This window comes from Cnephaeus nilssonii, assembly GCF_951640355.1.
Source record: "Cnephaeus nilssonii genome assembly, chromosome: 15".
Taxonomy (NCBI): Eukaryota; Metazoa; Chordata; class Mammalia; order Chiroptera; family Vespertilionidae; genus Cnephaeus; species Cnephaeus nilssonii.
The window spans coordinates 44411634-44439056 of NC_137086.1; the positions used below are offsets into that span (position 1 = coordinate 44411634).

The 27423-nt window shown below is 41.1% G+C and overlaps 1 protein-coding gene across 2 annotated transcripts in view; it reads left to right on the forward strand.

The window, feature by feature from the left end:
- Positions 1-27423, forward strand: part of ALMS1 (ALMS1 centrosome and basal body associated protein) — a 151710-nt gene that overhangs the window by 52730 nt on the left and 71557 nt on the right. For both annotated transcript variants that reach the window (XM_079792033.1, XM_079792034.1), the window contains exons 10-12: positions 2455-9156; positions 10221-10351; positions 23869-25562. In XM_079792033.1, the coding sequence (XP_079648159.1) occupies positions 2455-9156; positions 10221-10351; positions 23869-25562 (8527 nt within the window). The remainder of the gene's footprint in view (positions 1-2454; positions 9157-10220; positions 10352-23868; positions 25563-27423) is intronic.

The window sequence follows — 27423 nt, forward strand, 5'->3', positions numbered from 1 at the left end:
GTTAGAATTAGAAAGCTAAAGTGTCTGTTTTTGTCATTTGCTCACTGTACAACTCTAGGAAAATATGTTTGTTATTCAAAATGTCGTCTAAGGACCAATAATATTGGGTATTACCTGGGAGCTTGACAGAAATACAGAATTTGAGATTCCACCCCAGACCTACTGAATTAGAATCTAAGATCTTTACATTGACCAACACTGTTAAATCGTTATCATTGAAACTTAATTTTCCTATTTATAAAGTATAGCTAATATTTGCTGACTTTATCAGTCATTTTGCTACCATATGTTTTGCCAGTTTACTTATTGTCTGTCTGTTTGTTTTTAATTAGAATGTAAGCTTTGTCTATTTATTTATTGCTCCTATTTTCTACAGCTAGAACAGTGACTGGCCCGTAGTAAACTATTTATTTTTTTTGAATGAACGAATGAATGCATTTCTTGTCAAATCTTGCCATTTCTATTATATTTGTTTATTTTCCTTTGCCATTTAGAACTATTTTTATTTAGAATTATTTACTTTCTTTTAACAATACAAATATATTGCATTTCCATTGTTGCAGAAAGTTTGATGAGACAGCACTACTTACACTTTTGTATTCCCTTTCCAATCCAGAACTTGTATTTCTACAATACAGGTCTGCTCATGTCTGTCAATAATTCCCTGTGCCATATAGAATTAAGTTCAAACTTCTTAGTGTAACCTTTAGAGTTTACAGTTTCATATAGTTAAAAATACATGTCTTACTATGGGTACACTTATTAGCCGAGCCACTTAAACCCACTGCATGCATAGCATCCGTCTGGGCCATATTGCATTGCCCTTGTAGGACTTGAGAAATCCATGAAAATAAGCTGATGATCCTTTGATATGCCATGGAATAAAATATTTTGTTGCAATTGAGAAGTGTCATATCTTCTGCTAGCATACATGACACAGTAAAAGGCTAACTTGTTAGCTTATAAGTAGTGTGAAATCAAATCCCAGAGTAAACAGCATTTTCACATCACATTGAAAATTCTTTAAAAATCACCTAAAGATCTGCATAATATTTCATCAAATGTCTATACTGACATTTTTAATCTATAGTTCTTTTGTTGAGTATTTAAATTATTTACGCATTAGATTGCTGATTTAAATGTCTTTGTAATAATTATCTTTGAGTGTAAATATTCGTGTCTTTAATTGACTGCTAGAGCAGTGGTCGCCAACCGGTGGTCTGCAGACCACTCGTGGTCCATAAGGTCTGAAAGGTTGGTGACCTCTGGTTTAAGGAAACCTTTGGAGCAGGGGTCGCCAACCAGTTGTCCGCAGACTACTGGTGGTCCTTGAGGTCCAAAAGGTAGGCAGCTGCTGTACTAGAGGCCCAGTGCACGAATTCATGCACCAGTGGGGTCCCTCGGCCTGGCCTGTGGGATTGGGCCGAAGCCAGCTCTCTGACATCCCAAGGGGTACTGGATTGCGAGAGGCACAGGCCAGGCCGAGGGACCCCACTGGTGCATGATCGGGGCCGGGGAGGGAATGCAGGAGGTTGGCCAGTGAGGGAGGGACCACGGGAGGGCTCTGGGGTATGTCTGGCCTGTCTCACTCAGTCCCAATTGGCCAGACCCCAGCAGCAGGCTAACCTACTGGTCGGGTGGTCAGTGCATGTCATAGCAACTGGTCTACTGGTTGACTGTCTGCCCCCTGGTGGTCAGTGTACATCATAGTGAGCGGTTGAGCGGCCTTAGCATATGATTAGCATATTACACTTTGATTGGTTGAATAGCCAATTGGACACTTAGCATATTAGGCTTTTATTATGTAGGATTTCTTTAGGATTCCTTTCTAGAATATAAAGTCCCAAGGAAGAAAAGTTTTCTTTCTTTTTTTCTTTTATACTAATGAATAGGCTACACCTTAGACCAGTGGTCGGCAAACTCATTAGTCAACAGAGCCAAATATCAACAACAAAGATTGAAATTTCTTTTGAGAGCCAAATTTTTTAAACTTCTTCTAACGCCACTTCTTCAAAATAGACTCGCCCAGGCCATGGTATTTTGTGGAAGAGCCACACTCAAGGGGCCAAAGAGCTGCATGTGGCTCGCGAGCCACAGTTTGCCGACCACGGCCCTAGACCAATGGATTCTCATTTTTTGATGGGGGTCCAGGAACCAGGGGGGTTTTTTTGTTTTGTTTTTTAAAACCTCACAGGACATGTTTTTTATTTTAGAGCAAAAGGGATAGGGAAAGAGGAATAGAGAGAGAGAGAGGAACATCGATAGGTTGCCTGTCGTATGCACCCCAACCAATGATTGAACCCACAACCTGGTTATGTGTCCTAACTGGGAATCGAACCCGTGACCTTTCAGTGTATGGAATATCATTCCAACCAACTGAACCAAAGCAGCCAGGGCAAGAAATATTTTTCAATTAAAACAATATAAACCATTAACAAATTTCTTATTTTTTAGGAGATATTTCTAAAGGAGACGTAAGTGAAATTACTCAATCCAACTTGAAAGCTGACATCACTACCACTTCTGGAGATTCAGGCATTGGATCTCATTTACCCTTGTCTTCTGAGGACTTTTCTCAGTTGGCTGTAAGGTCTTCTGTGGAGAATACTATTGGTATACATACTGATATTCTCAACCAACAGATATTGGCAAATGGTCATGTAACTGAAGAGACTCTGCAGGCCTTAGCTGTTCCAAAACTAGCTGACCAGAAGGCTGGAATTTCAACAGTACCCTTTAGTTCATACGCACTAAGAGAGAAGCCCAATATTTTCTACCCACAGGCCTTGAGAGACAGTCATCAAATTGAAGAGGCTCTAAGAGATTCAGCTGTTATTGGATCAGTTGACCAGAAGAGTGAGAAAACAACAGTACCTTCTAGTTCCTATACACATAGAGAGAAACACATTGTTTTTTCTCAGCCACTGCTGCCAGACAGTCTTCTAACTGAACAGGCTCTGAAAGGTTCATTTGTTCCTGGACCAGCTGGTCAAGCGACTGCAATACCAACAGTATCCTCTACTTTATACTCACATGGAGAGAAGCCCCATATTTTCTATCAACAGACGTTTCCAGAAAGTCATCTAACTGAGCAGGCTCTGAAAGTTTCTGTTGCTCCTGGATCCACAGAACAGAAAACAGACTTACCAATAGTATCCTCTACTTACTCTCATAGAGAGAAGCCCATTATTTTTTACCAGCAAGAGTTGCCAGACAGTAATCCAACTGAACAGTTTCAACAAGCTGCAGCTGTCTCTAGATTTGCTGACCAGAAGGCTGGGATACCAACAGACACCTCAACTTCTTACTCGCACAGAGAGAAGCCCCATATTTTCTATCAGCAGACATTGCCCGAAAGTCATCTAACTGAACAGTCTCAACAAGCTGCTGCTGTCTCTGGATTTGCTGGCCAGAAAACTGGAATACCAACAGGAACCTCAACTTACTCACACAGAGAGAAATCCAGTATCTTTTACCAGCAGGAGTTGCCAGAGAGTCATTTAACTGAACAGTCTCAACAAGCTGCTGCTGTCTCTAGATTTGCTGACCAGAAGACTGGGATACCAACAGGAACTTCAACTTCTTACTCACACAGAGAGAAGCCCCATATTTTCTATGAACAGACATTGCCCGAGAGTCATCTAACTGAACAGTCTCAACAAGCTGCTGCTGTCTCTAGATTTGCAGACCAGAAGACTGGGATACCAACAGGAACCTCAACTTCTTACTCACACAGAGAGAAGCCCCATATTTTCTATGAACAGACATTGCCCGAGAGTCATCTAACTGAACAGTCTCAACAAGCTGCTGCTGTCTCTAGATTTGCGGACCAGAAGACTGGGATACCAACAGGAACATCAACTTCTTACTCAGATGGAGAGAAGCCCTATATTTTCTATCAGCAGACATTGCCCGAGAGTCATCTAACTGAACAGTCTCAACAAGCTGCTGCTGACTCTGGATTTGCTGACCAGAAGACTGGGATACCAACAGGAACCTCAACTACTTACTCACACAGAGAGAAGCCCTATATTTTCTATCAGCAGACATTGCCCGAGAGTCATCTAACAGAACAGTCTCAACAAGCTGCTGCTGTCTCTGGATTTGCTGACCAGAAGACTGGGATACCAACAGGAACCTCAACTTCTTACTCATACAGGGAGAAGGCCCATATTTTGTATCAACAGACATTGCCCAAGAGTCATCTAATTGAACAGTCTCAACAAGCTGCTGCTGTCTCTGGATTTGCTGACCAGAAGACTGGGATACCAACAGACACCTCAACTTCTTACTCACATGGAGCAAATCCTTATATTTTCTATCAGCAGACATTGCCTGAGAGTCATCTAACTGAACAGTCTCAACAAGCTGCTGCTTTCTCTGGATTTGCTGGCCAGAAGACTGGGATACCAACAGGAACCTCAACTTCTTACTCACACAGAGAGAAGCCCCATATTTTCTATCAGCAGACATTGCCCGAAAGTCATCTAACTGAGCAGGCTCTGAAAGTTTCTATTGCTCCTGGATCCACAGAACAGAAAACAGGCATACCAATAGTATCCTCTACTTATTCACATAGAGAGAAGCCCAATATTTTTTACCAGCAAGAGTTGTCAGACAGTCATCCAACTGAACAGTATCAACAAGCTGCAGCTGTCTCTGGATTTGCTGACCAGAAGACTGGAACCTCAACTTCTTACTCACATGGAGAGAAGCCCCATATTTTGTATCAACAGACATTGACTGAGAGTCATCTAACTGAACAGTCTCAACAAGCTATCGCTGTCTCTGGATTTGCTGGCCAGAAGACTGGAACCTCACCTTCTTATTCACATGGAGAGAAGCCCCATATTTTCTATCAACAGACTTTGCCAGAGAGTCATCTAACTGAGCAGTCTCAACAAGCTGCAGCTGTTTATAGATTTGCTGACCAGAAGGCTGGGATACCAATAGGAACCTCTACTTATTCACATGGAGAGAAGCCCAGTGTTTTCTATCAGCAAGAGTTGCGAGAGAGCCATCTAACTGAACAGTCTCAGCAAGTTGTGGCTGTTTCTGGATTCATTGACCAGAAGACTGGAACCTCAACTTCTTACTCACATGGAGAGAAGCCCAATATTTTTTATCAACAGACATTGCCCGAGAGTCATCTAACTGAACAGGCTCTGAAAGTTTCAGCTGCTCCTGGACTTGTTGACCAGAAGGGTGTGACACCTACATTAACTTCTACTTCTTCCTCACAGAGAGATAAGCCCAATATTATCTACCAACAAGAGTTGCCAGTTAGTCATTTAACTAAAGAGGCTCATTTAACTAAAGAGGCTCAGAAAGTTCTCGCTGTCCCTGGACTAGCTCAGCAGAAGACTGGGATACCAACAGCACCTCCTACTTCCTACTCACCTAAAGGCAAGACCAGTTTTTTCTATCAGCAGAAGTTGCCAGACAGTCATCTAACTGAACAGGCTCAGAGAATTTCATCTATTCCTGGACAAACTGACCAGAACACTGGGATACAAACAGTACCATCTAGTGCCTACTCACATAGAGAGAAACCCACTATTTTTTACCAGCAGGAGTTTCCAGATAGTCATCTAACTGAAGAGGCTCTAAAAGTTTCATCTGTCCCGGCACCAGCTGAGCAGAACACTGGAATTCCACCAGGTTCCTCTGGGTTCTACTCATTTGAAGAGAAGTCTAATACTTTCTACCAACAGGCATTACCAGATAGTCATCCGACTGAAAAGTCTCTGAAAGTTTCATCTCCTCCTATACAAGGTGACCAGAAGACTGATATATTAACAGTACCCTCTAGTTCCACCTCACACAGAGAGAAGCCCAATATTTCCTACCAACAGGAGTTGCCAGTCAGTCGTCTACACAAAGAGGCTCTTAAAGTTATAGCTGTTTCTAGACTTGCTTACCAGAAGACTGGGTTGCCATCAGAACCTCCTAGTTCCTACTCACATAGAGAGAAGCCCATTCTTTTTTATCCACAGGCCTTACCAGACACTCATTTCACTGAAGAGGCCCTGAAAGTTTCCACCATTTCTGGACCAGTTGACCAGAATACTGGGATACGAACATTACCCTCTACTTCCTATCCACATAGTGAGAAGCATATTATTATCTCACCACAGGCCTTGCCAGATAGTCACCTACTTGAAGAGGCTCTGAAGGTTTCAACTGTTAGTGGACCAGCTGACCAGAAAACTGGGTTGCCATCAGAACCTCCTACTTCCTACTCACATAGAGAAAAACCCATTATTTCCTACCCACAGGGCTTGACAGAGAGTCATTTTTTTGAAGAGGCTCTGAAAATTTCAGCTGTTTCTGGACCAGTTGACCAGAAGACTGGGTTGCCATCAGAACCTTCTAGTTTCTACTCACCCGGAGAAGAGTCCAGTATTTCCTACCAACAAGGGTTGCCAGATAGTCATCTTACTGAAGAGGCTCTGAAAGTCTCAGCTATTCCTGGAACAGGTGATCAGAAGCCTGGGATACCAACAGTACCTCCAAGTTCCTACTCACTTGGAGGGAAGTCCATTATTTTTTACCAACAGGCTTTACCAGATAGACATCTCACAGAAGAGGCTCTGAATGTTTCTACTTCTGGACCAGCTGACCAGAAGACTGGGTTACCTATAATATCCTCTACTTCCTACTCTCATAGAGAGAAGCCCTTTCTTTTCTACCCACAGGCCTTGCCCGATGGTCAGCTAACTGAAGAAACTCTGAAAGTTTCAGCTGTTCCTCTCCCAGGTTACCAGAAGACCGGAATACCAGCAGTGACCTCTGCTTCCTACTCAAGTAAAGAAAAGCCCATTGTTTTTTACCAACAGGCCTTGCCGGACAGTCCGCTAACTCTAGAGGCTCTGAAAGTTTCAGCTGTTCCTGAACCAGGTGACCAGAATACCAGAAAGCCAACAGAAACCTCTACTTCTTACTCACAGAAAGAAAAGCCTATTATTTCTTACCAACAGGAATTGCTAGGTAGTCATCTAACTGAAGAGGCTCTGAAAGTTTCAGGTGTTCCTGGATTAGCTGACCAGAAGACTGGAATACCTACAGTATCATCAATTTCCTATTCATATAGAGAGAAGCCCATCATTTCTTACCAGCAAGAACTTACTAAAGAGGCTTTAAAAGTTTTAGGGGTTTCTGGACCAGCTGAGCAGAAAACTGGAATACCAGTAGTAACCTCTACTTCTTACTCTCCTGGAGAGAAGCCTATCATTTCTTATCAGCAAGAATTGCCAGATCATAATGAAGATGCTTCAAAACTTTTAGCAATTCCTGGATCAGTTGACCAGAAGACTGGTGTACAAATTGTGCCCTCTTCCTACTCATATAGAGAGGGCCCCATCATTTCTTACCAGGAGTTGCCAGATATTACTGAAAAAACTTTGGAAGTTTCAGCTGTTCCTAGACCAACTGACCAGAAGACTGGGATACGAATAATCCCCTCAGGTTCCTCCTCATATAGAGAGAAGGGCAATATTTTTTACCAGCAGGAGTTGCCAGGTATTACTGATGAAGCTTTAAAAGTTTTTGCTCTTCCTGGACCAGTTGACCAGAAGACTGAGATACCAGAAGGATCTTCTAGTTCTTATTCACATAAAGAGAAACCTAGGATTTCAACTGTGATTTTACCGGATGACCAGAAAACTGAGTTTCCAACAGCTCCCCTCATTTCCTACGCACAGATAGAGAAACCCAAGAATTTAGCTGTGGTTGGACCAGACGGCCAGCAGACTCCATTACTGACAGTTTTTCGTAATTCTTATTCTCAGAAAGTAAAGCCCAGTATTTTCTTTAAACAGCATTTGCCAAGTAGACAACATAGTGAAGATACTCAGAAGATCTCATCTGTTCCTGAATCAACTGACGTGAATTCTAGAGCACCAATACCTCTTCCTAGTTCCTATTCACACAGAGAAAAATCTAATATTGTCTATCCTCAGGAATTGTCAGACAAACATCTAACTGAAGATGTACTGACAGTATCAACAATTCCTAAACCAGCGAACCAAAAAGCTGTGTTACCAACAGCTGCTCCTCATTTTTTTTCACACAGAGAAAAACAAAATAAATTCTATGAACAGGATTTTCCAGATAGACGTCTAACTAAAGATGCCTTGAAGTTCTCAAGTGGTCTTGGGCAAGCTGATCAGATTACTGGGTTATCAGCAGTTTACCCTGGTACTTATTCACATAGTGAGAAGCACAAACTTGTTTCAGACCATGTCCAAAGGCCAATAGATCATTTGGATTCTTCTAACTCTAGTATTATCTCAAACAATATGCCCTTAAATTCTCAAGCTGATGGTAGAGTTGTAATAAATAAGCCAGAACCTTCAGGTTTTGAAGATACTGGCTCTGAGGAATTCCAGGGTACAGATAATGGTTCTAAAACTCTTAAAGAGATTCGGACACTTTTAATGGAGGCAGAAAATATAGCACTGAAACGATGCAATTTTCCTGCTCCCCTTGTACCATTCAGAGATGTTAGTGACATTTCATTTATTCAATCTAAGAAGGTTGTTTGCTTCAAAGAACCCCCTACAACTGATGAATCTAACATTGATTTGCCTCAGAGACAGCCATTCACAGAAGAAAATCCAAACAAGTACCTACAGAAGGATATTAGTACACAGACAAATCTGAAATGCCAGGGAGGCATTGAAAATTGGGAGTTTGTTAGTTCAACTACAGTTAGAAGTCCTCTACAGGAAGCAGAAATCAAAGCCAGAATGACATTGGATGAAACCCTTAGGCAATATAAAGCAGCCAGATCTGTAATGAGATCTGAACCTGAAGGGTGTAGTGAAACCCTTGGGAATAAAATTCTTATCCCTATGATGACTATCATAAAAAGTGATTCAAGTAGTGATGCAAGTTCCTGCTCATGGGACAGTAATTCCTTTGAATCAGTTTCTGATGTTCTTCTAAACTTGTTTCCATATACTTCACCAAAGACAAGCATGACAGATAGCAGAGAGGAAGAGTGTGTGTCAGAGAGTGATGAAGGGCGTGGTAGTAGTGTGGATTCACTGGCTGCACATGTGAAAAACCTTCTGAAATGTGAATCCTCATTGAATCATGCTAAACAAATTCTCAGAAATGCAGAGGAAGAGGAATCCCGGGTACGAGCACGAGGTAGGAACTGATTATTTGTTATAAAGGTAGATGAAGCTTATAAACATTGTAGTTTAATAATTTATTTAAAGTTAAGTATTTGACATTCTAAATTTATTTTCTTGTAAAACTGTTAGGATGATTGCATTTTCTACTGCAATCCAGAATAAGCCTACTTAACCAATAATGCAGCTAAATCACAGGATTAATAGTGTTAGTCTGAGTTTAGGGACTTAGGAAAAGTTTGTTCTGATGTTAGAAAGAGGAGAAAAAGTAAGAGCTTGAGTTTCTTAACTCCCAAAGCGCTCATGTTTTTCCTAATCTCCTCCTATGATAGTATCCTTATTTTGGAGGCAGAAAAAAACAACCCAGTTTGCTCTGCTCTAAACCACTGTATAATAAAATTACATGTACTTTCTCATCCCCTTTGATAATAAAATTCTAGGAGCAGATCTTAGGTATACATTGGAAAAAACTAATCAAGGTATTTCACACTAGAACTTGGCTTAGAGGTTGAAAGAGAATATTTATTAATCCTTTTAATTTCTAATAGAATTCCATTAAAAAAGAAAATATTCAGGACAATGTGGGGAGTATATTTGGAAGGGTAACTTATGAGCAATCCAGACCTACCTGGGAATCTTTCCTTGAGATGAACTGCCTAAGCCATTCCTTTTATCCCTTAAGCACATTTTGATTTGCTAAAAAACTCCCCAAGTTTTTTTTTATTTTAAAATATCAGCTCTTGTGGAAGTGGCAGAAACTGTAGCAGGAGCTAATGGGGAAGGCAAAGGGACTGTTCTGATGAAAAGAAAATTGGAATAAAAATGAATGCCATATTTAAAGTGGCCTTGTTGGAGAAAAATCTGTAGAATGTGCTTTTAAAAAAATCAGACTCTTCAATGAAATGATCTCTCTCTAGAACTTCTAATAGTTTGTCATATAATTTAGAGCACACACTTTTTGCTAAGCATGTGGGAGCCATTAAATTAGGTATAATGATGATCTTTTGTGCTCTTATAATCACTGAAAAATTCTCACTTTGGCATTGTATTATCTCAAGTGTTTTTATGCTTTCTCTTTAGCCTGGAATCTGAAGTTTAATATGGCTCGTGAGTGTGGCTACTCCATTTCAGAATTAAATGAAGATGACAGGAGAAAAGTAGAAGAGATCAAAGCAAAGTTGTTTGGTCATGAGAGAACTGACTTGTCCAAGGTATAAAAGAAATCTAGAAATGAAAAGAGAAAATGTGAAAGAAAGAGTAGTAGAATTTGGATCTCTTATTTGGGCAGTGATGACTCTAGCTGAGTCACTGATAGTCTTTGGCTTAAAGTGTTAAGAGTCTTCTTCAAAAGATTAAGGATTAGATTCTGTAGGTTTTGATTTATTCCAAATTCATCTGTTGAAAAAATTTACCTCCTTTGGAAAAATAAGAGAATTTCTTTTATCAATATACTAGAGGCCTGGTGCACGAAATTCGTGCATGGGCGGGGGTCGGGGGTCAGTGTCCCTCAGCCCGGCCTGTACCCTCTCCAATCTGGGACCCCTTGGGGGATGTCTGACTGCCAGTTTAGGCCTGATCCCTGCTGGTTTAGGCCTGATCGCCCCTAACCGCCCTCTGCCTTGGCCCTGCCACATGGGTTTGTCCGGAAGGATGTCTGGAAGGTCATCTGGAAGACGTCCAGTCTAATTAGCATATTACCCTTTTATTAGTAGATTGTTGTCACTCTTATTTCTCTTGAAGGTAATATCTTGAGATGCCGATAAAGTCCAGCTATTTTCAGATGTATATCCTCTGCTTAGGAACACAGAGCTATAATAATCTATGTATAAATCACTTTCTTTTTAATAGTACTTATTTTCCTTTTACTGTAAACTATTTCATGATTAGAAAATAGATATAAAACGTGTATGTAAGGAATAAAGTGAAATTAATTCCTATATGTCAGCCATTCAGTTTGAGAAATAGAATGTTACCAAATGACACTGAAGTCCTGGGTGTACCCTTCTCCAGTCATAACTCTTTTACTACTTATCCTAACATGTGTTTATTTTCTTGCTGTTCAGTATGGTTTTTAATTCTATAATATATGGAATTAACATGATATATATTCTTATGAGAATTGTTTTTCATATAATCTTAGGTTTTTTTGAGATTCTTCTATGTAGCTATAGTTTATTTTTTATTTCTGTAAGTAGTTCAGTGTGTGAAATTATCATAGTTTATTCTCTTGTTGATGGGGCATTTGGTCTGCTATTATGAGTAGTAATAGGGTGTAATAATACCTGTCTTATAGAGTTTGGGTATGGCTTACAGGAAATAATGTCTATAAAATGCTTAGTAGGCTGTGTGATATCTAATTAGTGATCAGTAATTGTCAGCTCTTATTATTATTAAATCTTCAGAAGTCAATATAGCTATCATATGTATAGACTTTTTTTTTTTTAAATCCTCACCAAAGGATATTTTTTCATTGATTTTAGAGAGAGAAGGGAACATTGATGTGAAAGAGAAACATTGATCTGTTGCCTCCTGTATGTGCCCTGGGGGATTGAACCCACAATCTAGGTATGTGTCCTGATTGGGAATTAAACTTGCAATCTTCTGGTATATGGGATAATGCTCCAACCAACTGAGCCACCCAGCCAAGGCTTAGACAATTTACTTTTAAAGCAATTATTGATATAGCTGGTTAGTATCTTCCACATTTGTTACTGTTTTCTACTTGTTGCCCTTGTTCTTGTTTCCGGTTTTGTCTTCCACTCTTTCTGCCTTTTGTGGTTTTATTTTTTTAAATATATATATATATTTTATTGATTTCAGAGAGGAAGAGAGAGGGAGAGAGTGATAGAAACATCAATGATGAGAGAGAATTATTGATCAGCTGCCTCCTGCACATCCTCTACTGGAGATCAAGCCTGCAACCTGGGCTTGTGCTCTTGACCGGAATCAAACCTGGGACCTTTCAGTCTGCAGGCCGATGCTCTATCAAGTGAGCTAAACTGGCTTAGGGCCCTTTGTGGTTTTAATTGAGCATTTTAAGATTACATTTTCTCTCATTTTTTAGGATGTCAGTTATATATATATATATATATATATATTTTCTACATTTTCAATGATTGCCCTAGAATTTGTATCATATACCTACGACTACATCAATTTCAAATAACACTGTACCACACACTTCAAAGGTAGCATCCTATCTTCTAATAAAATAATCCTAATTCTTCCTTCCTGTCATTCCTGTCATTCAGTTTATACACACACACACACGCATGCACGCACACACACGTACATGTACACATGTACATGTACATACATGCATACATAGCAATGTTTCAAACTATTTTTTTGGATCAGTTTGGTATAAGAAAAGGTTTTATTTGTTGTTGTTTTTACCTTCAGTTATTCTTTCTTTGATGTTCTTTCTTTCTTTATGTAGATCTGAGTTTTTGACATATATTTTTCTTAGTTAAGTTTTTCTGTTAATATTTGTTGCATCTACTAGCATAAATTTCCTCAATTTTAATTTGTCTGAGAAAGTCTTATTTCTCCTTCAGTTTGAAGGGTATAGAATTCTAAGTTGGTGGGATTTTTCTCTCTCTCAACATTTTAAATACTTCACTCTATTCTCTTCTTGCTTGCATGATGTCTGTAGAAAAGTCAGATGTAATTCTTTGCTTTTCTGTAAATAAAGTGTTTTATCCCTCTGGCTTATTTCAAGATTTTTTCTTTGTTTGCTTTTCTTTACTTTGAAAATGTTATGTCTAGGTGTAGTATTTCTGGTTTTGTGGGGGGTGTTTTGTTTTGTATTCTTTTTGGTTTTCTTTTTGGCATTTTTGTTGTTAATGTATTAATATCTTGGCCTGGAGTCCTTTGATGTTTTGGTCTGGGGTTTTTCCTTCTTTTACCTTTTAGTTTTGGAGGTTTCTATTGAACTATCCTGAAGCTCAAGATTCTAGCCTTAGCCATGTGCAGTCTACTAAAGAACCTATCAAAGCATTCTTCATTTCTGTTACAGTGTTTTTTATCTCTAGCATTTCTTTTTTCATTCTTTCTTAGGATTTTCATCTTCTGTTTACATTGTGTTTGTGTTGTTGCATGCTATTTATCCACTAGAGCCCTTAGCATATTAATCATAGTTATTTTAAATTCCTTGTCTGGTAATCACAATATTCCTACTATATCTAGTTATATGCTTGCTCTCTCTTCAGTTTTCTTTCTTTCTTTGTAGTATGCTGTGTTGTGGAGCCTGTAGCTGGTGTATTAAATAAAAAATATTCAGATTATAATCTCTTGAATATAGGCACATACTACCCCCATGGGATAGGCAGGTAGCTTTCTCAGCATCAGAGCTTCCACTTTGGGGAACTGAAAAACCTCCAGGGTCATTTTGATTAAAGGCATAGTTTTAATACACTTACACAAAGAAAGTAACGTCACAAGAGTCATTACTTACAAATCTCAGAAGCCTGGGTGAGTGGACAGGCTGAGGGATGGACAGTCCGCCTCATGAGCAGGAGATAAAGAGCAGGGTAGCAAGCACTAACTACTTATAAGATGGTTGAAGTGGCAGTCAGTGACTTTTCACAGACTCAGTTCTAAGTGGTTATTTTTAAAGGTGGCTTGGAAAAGGCAAAGAGGGAACTTCTGGCAGGAATCCTAAATTCAGGGCCTTATCTAACTGTATGCTCTGGGTGTGAACAGGGTTGTCATACTGTAAAATATCTAGGTAGCAACTCAAAATAGCTGTTTTCTCATCACAATTGACCCTGTGATGCCTAGGCATTAGTGTTTAGGGAAAATCAAGGGCACTGTCTAGATGGTGCAGATATCAACAGCCACTGGCAGGGTTTTGGTCATCTAGCATATGAAACATTTGAGTAAAGCAAAAATGCCAATCAAGAACATCAATAGATAAATGATAGTTTGAAGTCCTATTCATAACCATCCCCTCATTTATTGGGGTGCAGCCAAGAAAATAAATCAAGGCCCATGGATAAGGTAGGTATTTGATTTAAAAACTTGGGTGAGATTATGGAATATTGGTACCTGTTGGGCCATCTTTTGTAGATTTATTTTGTCCAGAATTATTAGTATAGATGCAGCCGGTGATATACTTATAGAACATATACCTCTTTCCTTGGCCAATAAATAATTTAAAGCTAAATGGTTATCCAAATCCATCTGCATAAAAAATCATGTTGCCCTGGCTGGTGTGGCTTTGTTGGTAGGAGCATTGTCTCATATAATGAAAGGTCACGGGCTTGATTCCCAGTCAGGGCACATACCCTAGGTTGTGAGTTCAATCCCTGGCCCTGGTCATAGTTTGTGTGGGAGGCAGCCAATTGATGTTTCTCATTTCTCTCACTTCCCCCCAACCACCCATCTCCCTCCATCCCTCCCTTCCTGCCCCTTTCTCTAAAAATCAGTGAAAAAATGTCCTTGGGTGAGGATTTTTGAAAAAAATGAATCATGTAATCATGTTGTTGCATTATGCTTTGGTGTACAGCTTAATATTTTCAGCCAATGTAGTTGACAGGTTGGTATTTGCCTTAATAATTTGTTCTTATGTGTCTGTTGTGGTGATGTGTAATCCAGTTCCTATGAGGGATAGTAGCAGACCTACTTCCAAACATAATGGGGATGAATACCACATGCTCTTTATGTGAGGGGCAGAATAAGAGATGGACTGAGGGTCCTGTTTAGTGATTTATGTAAGGGTAGCCCCAGAGAGAGTATAGTACATTGGTATGAACATATAGAACTCTGTGGGGCTGGCAAAGAGGTTGAGGGGAAGAGAAGTACACATGTGAGAAACCACGAATGTATAATGGACCCAGGGTGCTAGACACAGTGGTCACTAACTGTGTGATTGGGGAAACTGATATAATTTGGGGTTCCCCCTGGGTGACTGGGCTGCGAGGCTCAATACTGTAGGGGTTGTGCTCCTTGGGACAAAGTATAGCTCCTATTCTTTCTTGTGTTGGTGCCTGGGCAGATATGGAGGATTATAAAGGGCATGTGGGGGTTCCTGCCATGTCCCACATACTGTATGGCAAGTGTACTGCATGGAAGCAGTTGAGTATTTGGACAAGCTGCAAGGTTACATGGGGTGCCTTCTGTTGGGCAAATGGGGACAGTGTTAAAAAATCAGTCAAGTAGGCTACTAACTTGGGGAAAAGATTTTGTTGACCCGGATAAAATTCCCAACAATTACAGCGGCCCCAAAAAATGAGCTCTGGTTTTAGCCCATTGTATAAAAATATTAGGCTCACTGTGATTTACTGAAGTCACACCTTGACACAAGGTTTGAAGAGTAAAAGGAAAAAAAATTAGGACTATTTGGGGGCTTGAATGGGAGGATTGTAGAGCTCTGAAGGGTGACAGTGGGAGAGGGTTTCCTTGGGGTGGTGTAGTCAGGTGACCCTGTGGATATGATCCTAGAGGATATGTGTGGGGGTGCTGTGGTGATGGTAGCATCTGCAGCGGGCGGGGGATGGTTCCTCCCAACAGAAATTCACTAATCCCATCCCAGTAGGATGTATAATGTAGACCAATCTAATGGGTATGGTGAGGGTGAGCAACTAAGTGAACTGCTTTAAAGGAGCCCCAATAAGGTTCTGAGACTCAACACATAACTTGATCTTCTAAAGCTCAAGATGCATTGAAGAGCAGCCTAGCAGTCATATAGTACCACCTCACATTCGAGCAGCATGCATATAGTGATAAGCAAGCGGGCTTTGAAGTAAACATACTTAATTCTGCAAAATGCCACTCAAGGGGACTGTGAGTAGGGAATTTAGATAAACAGCATTTAGTTCAGCAAGTCTTATTCAGTCCTTGCCATCACCAGCTGCTGTGTGTTCCTGGGCATCATCTATGCTATAGTGGAAGGTTGTGGAGGTAGCATTCAGGATGAAGTTTTTTCCTGTGGTGGTATGGGCTTGGTTGTTGTCATCTCTCAGATTGTCATGTCCTGCGCTGTCATGTGCTGGGGCATTGTCATTATCAGTGTTGTTGCAAGTGGAGGGAGCCATCCCAGGGGGGTTGCTCCCCCAGGTAACCACCAAGGAGGGGAACTGAGGGCCCAAGGGGCCTAACAGAGTTGCATAGATTTGGGATGCCCCAATTGGGGTTTGCTTGCACCATTGGGAGTGTCTACTAGTCGCACAAATTCTCAGTACATTTGGGGTGCACCTTGCAAATAATTGGGTAGTGCTGTTCTCCAAGGCATAGGAGGATTCCATCCATAAATAGTAAAGATTAGGGGCACATGTGTAGCTTTGGCTTAAAGAAAATAGTAATATATATAAAGAGCTAGGTGGCGTCATGACCGAACGGGCAACCGGTCACCATGAAGTGTATGGAGCACCTCTCGGTCCCCCATCCCCTGAGCCGCTCACCAGGAGGGGGGGCTGGCGGCGGGGTGGGACTGGGGACTCTTGAGCGGCGGTGGCGGGCTGCTTCGTGGATTGGCTATGAGCTTAGTGGAGCAGTCAGCCAGGCAGCAGTGAGTTTCGTGAAGCAGTCGCGGGATCGGGGAGCCTTGTGGAAGGAGAGCTCTGCATAGAACAGAGGTGCCTTCAGGTGTTTGAGGGGAAAAAGGCCTTTGCCCTGAAGCCACACAACTCCAGTTTCTCCTATCGCCTGAATCTGCCTGGACTTCTGAGAAAGTCCACACTACGGGCCCAGGCTGGTTGCAGCCAGCTGATTCTTGCTCAGGGCGCCAGTGGAGCAGAAGAGGGCCACAAGGAGTTGGATGGTAGGTTTAGTCCTCAGTTTGGGAAAGATGGCATCCATCTGTGGACAGTGTGGGAGAGGGACTCAGGGAGGGACCTTGGCGGCTGTTCTTTCAGCCCTCTCCCTGAAGCCACACAACCCAGTGTCTCTCTGTATGACTTCTCTCTGTATCACTCCACTGGTGTCTAGAGTGAGTGTCTGTGGATGAGATTTGTGCATTGGCCCTTAAGTCTGGGATTTTAGCAGACTTCTGTCTCTCCCTGTAATCCCCACCGGTTTTCACTGCCCGGTGTTATGTGGGCTCCTCTTTGAGCTCTGGTCCTCCAGGCTGGGGAACCTGGCGTGCTTTTGAGACCTCTTGCTCCTTGCGGAAAGATCTTTGCAGCTGAGATATCCCTCTGGATTCTCAACCGCCACATGTGGATGCAGGGCCCGTCTTTTTCATGTCTCTGCCCTTCCTGCTAGTCTTGATGTGGCTTCTCTATAAATCCTTAGTTATAAAACTTCTGTTCATCTAGTCTTCAGTAGGTTATTCAGGTTTATTTTTCTATAATTAAATTGTAATTCTGATTTGGTCCTGGGAGAAGGTGAGTGTAGCTTCTACCTACTCTATCACCATCTTACAACTTATCTGAAGTGTTAGTTTTGTCTAGTTGGTATTTAATTAACTTATTGGTTTTCTAAAAAATTCAAAATTTTGAAATATCTTTAGATTCACATGCAGTAGTAAGAAATAATATGGAAAGATCACTTTTACCTTTTACCCAGTTTCTACCAATGGTAACATCTTGCAAATCTGTAATAACATATTACAATCAGGATATTGGCAGTGATATAATCAAGATACCTAACATTTATATCAACATAAAGTGACCTTTTTGTTGCCCTCTAATAACTACATCCACTTTTCCCTTGCCCCTACCTGTTTCTTAACTTCTGGCAGTCATTAATTTTGTCTGTATTTTTATAATTTTGTCATTTCAAGAATGTTATATATGTGAAATTATATGTATTAGCATTTTTCACTGGGCATGATTCTCTGGAGAATATTTAGGTTGTTGGGTGTATCAGTAGTCTGTTCCTTGTTATTGCTGTGTAGTGTTCCATGGTATGGATGTAATAGTTTGTTTAAATATTCACCTATTGAATGACATGTTCGTTGTTTTCAATTTGGGGCTATTACAAATAAAGCTGCTATAAATATGCACAGATTTTTGGTGAATGTAAGTCTTTGTTTCTGTGGGATGAATGTCCAGAAGTGCTATTGCTTGGTCATATGGTAGTTGTATGTTCAGTTTTTTTGAGAAACTGCCACACCATTTTCTAGGGTGATGGTACCATTTTACATTCCTACCAGTAATGTTGTGAGTCTATTATTCCACAGCCTCACATGCATTTCTTTTTTTATTTTTTATTTTAGCCATTCTGTAGATTTGTAGTGCTATCTCATTGTGGTTTTAATTTGTGTTTTCTTTTTTTTTTAAAATAAATAATTATTATTCAGATTATTACAGTTGTTCCTCTTTCCCCCCCCCCCCCCATAGCTCCCCTCCATCTGGTTCCCACCCCACCCTCTGCCCTTACCCCCCGGCCCCATCCATAGGTGTACAATTTTTGTCCAGTCTCTTCCCACACACCCCACACCCCTCCCCCCCCCGAGAATTGTCAGTCCACTCCCTTTCTATGCCCCTGATTCTATTATATTCACCAGTTTATTCTGTTCATCAGATTTTTTATTCACTTGATTTTTAGATTTACTTGTGGTAGATATGTATTTGTTGTTCATAATTTTTATCTTTATCTTTTTCTTCTTCTTCCTCTTCTTAAAGAATACCTTTCAGCATTTCATATAATACTGGCTTGGTGATGATGAACTCCTTTGGTGATGATGAACTTCTTTTTCTTATCTGTGAAGCTCTTTATCTGCCCTTCAATTCTGAATGATAGCTTGGCTGAGTAGAGTAATCTTGGTTGTAGGTTCTTGCTATTCATCACTTTGAATATTTCTTGCCACTCCCGTCTGGCTTGCATAATTTCTGTTGAGAAATCAGCTGACAATCATATGGGTGCTTCCTTGTAGGTAACTAACTGGTTTTCTCTTGCTGCTTTTAACCCTTTGCACTCGCTTGCTTTTTTCTCGAGCTGCTACCGATGCTAACCGTGTTGAGTCACACTCGACATCCGAGTGCAAAAGGTTAATATTCTCTCTTTGTCTTTTGCTCTTGGCATTTTAATTATGATGTGTCTTGGTGTGGTCCTATTTGGATTTCTTTTGTTTAGGGTTCTGTGTGCTTCCTGGACTTGTAAGCCTATTTCGTTCACCAGGTGGGGGAAGTTTTCAGTCATTATTTCTTCAAATAGGTTTTCAGTATCTTGTTCTCTCTCTCCTTCTGCCACCCCATAATTCGGATGTTGGTATGCTTGAAGTTGTCCCAGAGGCTCCTTACACTACCTTCATATTATTGGATTCTTTTTTCTTTTTGCTTTTCCAGTTGAGTGTTTTTTGCTTCTTTGTCTTTCAAATCTTTGACTTGATTCTTGCAGTCCTCTAGTCTGCTGTTGGATCTCTGTATATTATTTTTTATTTCAGTAAGTGTATGCTTAATTTCTAGTTGGTCCTTTTTTCATATCCTCAAGGGTCTCGCTAAATTTATCGGCCTTTTCTAGAAAATTCTTGAATAACCTTATAACCGTGGTTTTGAACTCTATATCCATTCGTTTGCTTTCCTCTATTTCTTTCATTTGTGACCTGTTACTTCCAGTTACCTGAGGTGGACACTCTTGGTGCACCCCTTTGTGGACTGTGTGCACAGTCTTGTTGTAGTTAAGCCTTGATTGTTGTTGGTATCACTGGGAGGAATTGACCTCCAGGCCAATTGGCTGTGAGGATCAGCTGTGTCTACACACTGGGAGAACTTCTGTGTTGGAGACACCCTTATGAGACAAGACTTGCAAAAGTCTGTGCTCAGCTTGGATGGGGCGGAGTCTCAGGGCGGAGCAGACAGCAATGGCTTCCTGTCAGCCCTGCCCTAAGAGGCCCCTGGGTCTCAGTGTCCTTCGGTAATTGCTGCAAGCACCTCTGAGAGAAAGCCGCCTTCGAGTTTCGCCCGCTGCCAGATAGTCCAGTTTCTCCCCGAATGAGTTTGGGTCCCCAGAGTCTCACCCGGAACTGGAGTTCAGAGCTGTTGGGAGCTTTTGTCTCCGTCCCGCTTGAGAAAGCCAACCATGTACTCAGTTGCCAGCCCTCTCCTCGCGCGCGTCTTTGTACCTCTGCCTTCCGCCGTTCCTCTGAGTCTCAGTGTGCTTTTCTCTTTCCTGACAGTCCAGTTTCTCCCCAAATGAGTCTGGGTCTCCAGAGTCTCGCCCAGAACTGGAATTCAGAGCTGTCAGGAGCTTTTGTCTCCATCCCGCTTGAGAAAGCCAGCCGAGTACTCAGTTGCCAGCCCTCTCTGCGCGCGCGCCTGTGTACCTCTGCCTTCTGCAGCTCCTCTGAGTCTCAGTGTGCTTTTCTCTTTCCTTCTAGTTGTAGAATTTCCACTCAGCCAGCCTTCCTGTGGTTCTGGATGATGTCTGTTTTGTCTTTTAGTTATAGTTTTGAAATTGTTGTGCGAGGCAGCAGTTCAGGTGTTTACCTGTGCCGCCATCTTGGTTTTTCTAATTTGTGTTTTCTTAATGATTAATGATGTTGAACATCTTTCATGCCCTTTTGTTAGTGAGATGTATATGGTTATTTGGCCCATTTTATTGATTGAATTGTGTGTGGGTTTTGTAACTGTTAAGTTTTGAGAGTTCTTTGTATATGTTAGATACAAGTCTTCTTTTGGATATGAGATTTGCAAATATTTTCTTACAGTTGGTAGCTGGGAGAGAGGGGGTACCTCATTACTGCTCACTGGAAATGGAAATCCAGTCTTCCTGTGTGGTCTCCACTAACACCACAGGGAGGGGTAGCTTATGACCAGTCAGCAGGACTCCTACTTGGCCGTCTCTAATACCTCTTGGCTTGGTGGTGCTTCATTATTGACTAGAGGCCCGGTGCACGAAATTTGTGCACGGAGGGGGGTTGTCCCTCAGCCCAGCCTGTACCCTCTCCAATATGGGACCCCTGGAGGGATGTCCGACTGCCCGTTTAGGCCCGATCCAGTGGGATCGGGCCTAAACGGGCAGTCGGACATCCCTCTCACAATCCAAGACTGCTGGCTCCCAACTGCTTGCCTGCCTGCCTTCCTGATTGACCCTAACCACTTCTGCCTGCCAGCCTGATCACCCCCTAACCACTCTGCTGCCAGCCTGTTTGCCCCCAACTTCCCTCCTCTGCCGGCCTGGTCACCCCTAACTGCCCTCTCCTGCAGGGTTGATCACCTCCAACTGCCCTCCCTTGCAGGCTTGGTCCCTCTCAACTGCCCTCCCTTGCAGGCTGGATGCCTCCCAACTGCCCTCCCTTGCAGGCTGGTGCCACCCAACTGCCCTCTCCTGCTGGCCATCTTGTGGTGGCCATCTTGTGTCCACATGGGGGCAGGATCTTTGACCACATGGGGCAGCTATATTGTGTGTTGCAGTGATGATCAATCTGCATATTACTCTTTTATTAAATAGGATAGAGGCCTGGTACAGGGGTGGGGGCCAGCTGGTTTGCCCTGAAGGGCATCCCGAATCAGGCAGGGGTTCCCTTGGGGTGTGGGGCGGCCTGAGCGAGGGGCCTGTGGTAGTTTGCAGGCCGGCCACGTCCCCTGGCAACCCAAGCAGAGGCCCTGGTATCTGGAATTTATTTTCCTTCTACAATTGAAACTTTGTAGCCTGGAGCGGAGCCAAGCCTGGGGCTCCCTCCGAGGCCGAGGCCGGCAGCCATTTGTGTTGGGGTTATAATTGAAACTTTGTTGCCTTAAGCGGGTGGGCCCGGCCAGGGTGTGCGGAAAGCTTTGCTTCCCCTGTTGCCGGCGGCAACCCTGGCCTGCTCTCTCAAGCTCCATTCTGCCACCATTTGTTTGAATTTGTTTACCTTCTATAATTGAAACTTTGTAGCTTGAGTGGAGGCTTGGGCCTGGCAAGGGCAGGCGGAAAGCTTGGCTTCCTCTGTTACCTAGGAAACCTTGCTCTCTGTGGCTGTAGCCATCTTGGTTTGGGTTAATCTGCATACTTGCTCTGATTGGATGGTGGGCGTGGCTTGTGGGCGTGGTTTGTGGGTGTGTCGGAGGTATGGTCAATTTGCATATTTGTCTATTATTAGATAGGATTTGGAAGGGTAGAAGTCTATGCTTCTCACTTAGACTTTTGCACACATGTGTCCCATCCCTCCCCCCCCCCCCCCCCCCCCGCTTTTTTCTGTAGTGTTTGGTTGAAATCAGTTTTTGTCTAAAAGTTTTTTAATTGCCACTCAAGGATATGTGTGTGTTTTGTTTTGTTTTTATTGATTTTAGAGAGAGAAATGGAGGGAGGATGGGAAGGAGGGCAGAATGGAACGGGGGAGGGAAGGAGAGAGAGAGGAGCACATTAGTTGAGAGAGAAACATCGATTGGTTGCCTCCATATGTGCTTTGGCCAGGAATCAAACCCATAATCTTGTTGGTGTATGGAATGACACTCAACCAACTGAGCCACCCAATCAGAGCAAAGTTTTCTGTTTTGTTAGACTTCACTTTTACAGGTTTGTTTGTTTGTTTGTTTTTAGCTAATGAGAGTAAGTTTTTGTTAGAGCTTTTGTATGTGCCCTTTGTTCCTGTCTTGCTGGCTTCTTCAGCTCCAAATCTGGGATATATCAGGTAAAAAGAAAACCCAGGGATTTCACTGCCATGTCATTGCTGAGGTCCCAATGTCCCTAGCTAATCTGCCTTCTTTTCTATAGTTATCAGATTCTTTTTAAGTTTGTTTTATGTATAACGTCCAGGATTTTTAGTTGTGGACTTAGCAGGTAGAATAGGGCAAAGCACATCCACTCCACTATGTTGGAAGTGGCAGCATATTTTAAAATGTTGGGCTTTTTGAAATATATTTTTATTGATTTCAGAGAGGAAGGGAGAGGGAGAGCGAGATAGAAACATCAATGATGAGAGAATCATCGACCAGCTGCCCCCTACACACCCCCTACTGGGGACTTGAACCTGCAACCCAGGCATGTGCCTTGACTGGGAATCAAACCGTGACCTCATGATTCATAGGTCGATGTTCAACCCCTGAGCCATGCCAGGCAGGCTAAAATATTTTTATATGGAGCCAAATGTTCCTATATCATCAAGTAGAATGTCAAGGTAAATGCAGACATCTCAAAGAAACTTTATATTTATGGTAGCATTATGCACTGATATTAACCAGAAAGAGGTATTAGTTCTTTTTCCTATTGTAATTGGTAAAATATTAGAGTGTAGGCTAAGCTTCTGTAACAAAGAAATCCCAAAATACAATGGCTCAAATAAGGTAAAATTTTATTTTCTTATGTGATAGTCCAGGGTAGAAACAGGAGCAAGCTGCTTCAGGTTATCCAAGGACCCAAGCTGGGTGGGCAGCTGAGTCATCCTTTTATATGGCTTCCAAGGTTGTTCTAGACAGCACCTATTTCAATTGGCAATAGTAATGGTGATAGTAGTGATAGGTGGATGTGGAGGTTGAGAACTTGATTTTTTTAAGGTAGGAAGCAAAATTTGTATTTAATTCTTTTGCTCATATTCCATTGGTCTACACTTAGTCTTATGGTCACACCTAGCTTCAAAGGAAGCTGGAAATATCTGCGGCTTGGTGGCCTTATGACTAATTAATGTTGGGATATGCTCTTACTAAAAGAAAAAAAGTGAGAATACTGGGGGACAACAGTAGTCTTTGCTTTTGTTACTTCAGTGAAAAAATTTTAGAAGAAATTAACTGCATGTTCATGGGCCATTTTATTCTGTAATTAATTGTCTTATTCTTATGTTCTTACCTGTTTTATTGTAAAACATCAGCAACATGATTTTTGTATAACTACTTGGACTACTTCAAGTAAGATCTTTTTTTTCTAGGGTTTACGGAGTCCACAGGGAATAGGATGCCAGCCAGAAGCTGTCTGTAGTCATATTATTATTGAAAGCCATGAAAAAGGATGTTTCAGGACTCTAACTCCTAAACAACCACAGTTGGACAGCCATCCCTGTGTCTTCAGATCACCTGAACCCTTAGAAATTATCAGAGGACATCGGAGCCCATCATCATGGAGAACCAGGCACATCAACCTTTCCAAATCACTAGACCAGAGCAACACCCGTTTCAAAGTTTGGAATTCCTTGCAGTTACAAAGTCGTTCCCCAATTCAAAACTTTACAAGTGATGACTTCAAAATTAACAAGGGTTTTCGAATGCCATTCCATGAAAATATGGACCCTTGGATGTCAGAATTAGTAGAACCTACTTATGTGCTACCTGAAGAAATGGATTGTCATTCTTCATCACAAATGCTGTCCCCAGAATCCATGAAAAAGTTTACTACCTCCATCACTTTTTCATCTCACCGACATTCTAAATGCTTTTCAGATTCCTCTGTTCTTAAGGTTGGTGTTACTGAAGATAGCCAGTGTACTGGAGCATCTGTAGGGGTATTTAATTCTCATTTCACTGAAGAGCAAAGTCCTCTTAGAAATCTAAAACACGACACCTCTTCCCCTTCATCATTTAAAATTAGCCATTCCACACCAGGAGTAAAAGAGAAGAATATAACTGTAACTCCAAATTCTCCACCCATATTTCTTGAACAACCTGAGCTCTGCAAAGTCCCACATGCAGATCACTATGTAAGAAAACCTCCTCCTCCTCCTCCTCCCTCCTCCCCTCCTCCTCCTCCTCCTCCTCCTCCTCCTCCTCCTCCTCCTCCTCCTCCTCCTCCTCCTCCTCCTCCTCCACATCAGCATTATGTAGCTCCAAATCTTCCTTGTCACATTTTTCTTGAAAACCGAGAACTCTTTGAACAAAGCAAAACCCCACAGGTAGATCATCAGATGAGAAAAAACCACTCTCCCCTTCCTCAAGGTCAGAGTTATATAGCTCCAGACCTTCCTTCTACTATATTTCTTGAACAGCGTCAGCTCTTTGAACAAAGCAGAGGCCCTGATATAGATCACCACATGAAAAAACAATATTCCCCCCTTCCTCAAGGTCAGGATTATGTAGTAGAAAACAAGGATCAACAAGAGCCTAAATCATACATTTCTAATATAAAAATTGAAACTAATAAAATCACTGATGTGCTCTCCCAATCAGCGCCAAATCAATATACGTTAGTAACATCTCCATCTACTCCTTCAAACAAAAAAGTACTTTCTTTTGTTCGTATAACTCTTTCTCCCAAGACTTCCTCCAAGTTGGATAGTGGAACCTTAGATAAAAGTTTTATTTCATTGGATCCGGCTTCTAAAACAAGGATGAATAGTGAGTTTAACTCTGACCTACAAACTATATCTTCAAGATCATTGGAACCAACCTCCAAATTACTGACCGGTAAACTTATAGTACATGGTCAAGAATCTTTAGGTTCTCTAGGACCTAAATCTTCACCGGACTTTCAAGTCATACAGTCTCTTCCAGATAGTAATATTATTACTCAGGACTTGAAAACCATACCTTTTCAGAATAGCCAGATAGTAACCTCAAGGCAAACACAAGTGAACTTTTCAGATTTGGAAGAATATTCCAATCCAGAAAGGACTCCAGTATCTGCAGATCGGTGAGTCTCTTTGTGATAACAAGCAAGCTGGTGGAATTTGTCATAAAGGGTTTTAAATATTTAAGCAAATGTAAGGTTTTTTTGCGGGGGGAGCAGTATGATTCTCTTAGGGCAGATTATATCTAACAATTCTGCTGGAAGTCTTTCAAGAGATAAATATCAAAGTAAGAGAGGACATCTGAAAATAACGTGTTTATACTTTCAAAGGGCTTTTGATAAGACTTGGCTTCAAGTATTCAAAACATTGAATTATTTTGAGAAGACTCTTTGATCATGCAGTGGCACAAGTTACCAGTTCCTTATTTATTGTGTTGAAGATATGCTGAAGACCAGGCTTTGGGAAGGGATGCATGCACATGCTCCCTTTCCTGCATGTGCGCGCTCTCCTTTTTTCCCCCCTCTCTTCGTTTCCATGTTATGATTCCCCTCAAATATTTAGTATTTACAATGTAAAAAGGTAACTTTTCAGTGGAAAATTCTGGCAAACATCACGTTAGCTAAGTAATCAAGGTTTAACCTCACCAGTATGCAAATCAACATACTGTACTCTCTGATGTGATGCCCTATTTGACAATGTATTGTAGGAAAGGAAAACCAGCTCAGGGATAAATGCATTAGATTGATATTATTCAGCCTAAATTTAAGACTCAATTCAATTTTACGTTAGTCTCTCACAAGAGACTCCTAATATTCTGTTATGGCTAAACAGAACTACCCTTTGTATTTAATGTTTCCATCTTATAGTTGAGAAGGCAACATGTCATAGTGAAAAGCACTGGCCTTGAAAAGGAGGAAGGGGGAAAAATGTTTTTTCAACATCCACATATGGTATTCTTGGCAGTGAGGAACTTATATATGTTACCTCATTTAATACTCATGATAACCCTATGAGTTGATGGTAGTATCCATATTTACCCTCTGGGAAACTGAGGCATGGACATTGCTACTTTGTCCGCAAACAGCATTTTCTCAAATAATGCTGATTGAAAGCAGCAGATGGAGCGTTCACATACAGTCTATTTAATCAAAGCAAGAGTTTGTTTATCACATGATATTGTTTCTCCAAACTTTGAGCTAAACTTCTAGCTCTTCTACTAAATATCTTCTTGGATAAGTCATTTAATATTTTTGCCACTCATATGTCCAAATGAAATGACTAAAAGTTAGTGATTGAGAATTGAATTGGGGCAAAACAAACAAGGTGAATCTCTAGTTTCAATGTTATAAATAGTAGGGTATTGTAGAAATCAATATTGATAATTATTTTTGAAAAATGTTTAGAAATTAAAAGTTTATGTATAATATTTAAACTCATCAAAATGATAAAATGCTGAGTTATTGGAGCTGATTTTCTTGAATGAGAAAATTATAGATGATTATAAATATGAATTGATAATGCCATTTGTTCAGAATGTACTAAATGCTAGTGGTTGCCTATATTATTTTTTTTGTTCAGTATAATCAGAGATAGATAGTATTATCTCAATTTATAGATTTTAAAAGCCTAATACTTAAACAAATTAAATGTTTTGCCTCAAATCACATGATCATTAAGTGTTGGAGGTGGCATTTGAACCTGGGTGTGTCTGACTCCAGTGTACATAAATAATTCAAACTGTACATATACATAACATTTATTTGTGTGTATATACAGTCATCCACCACATAACATTTAGGTCAGTGATGGGTTGCATATATGACAGTGGTCCTACAAGATTATAATGACCATTAAGTGTTGAGGTGGCATTTTACTAATTTTTGAGTTAAAAAAATTTTTATTGCCTAATGACTTCTATGACTCCAAAGGATTTGCCAAAGATAAAGAGGTTGCAAAAATCAAGAAGGTTGTAGTTGAGATGAC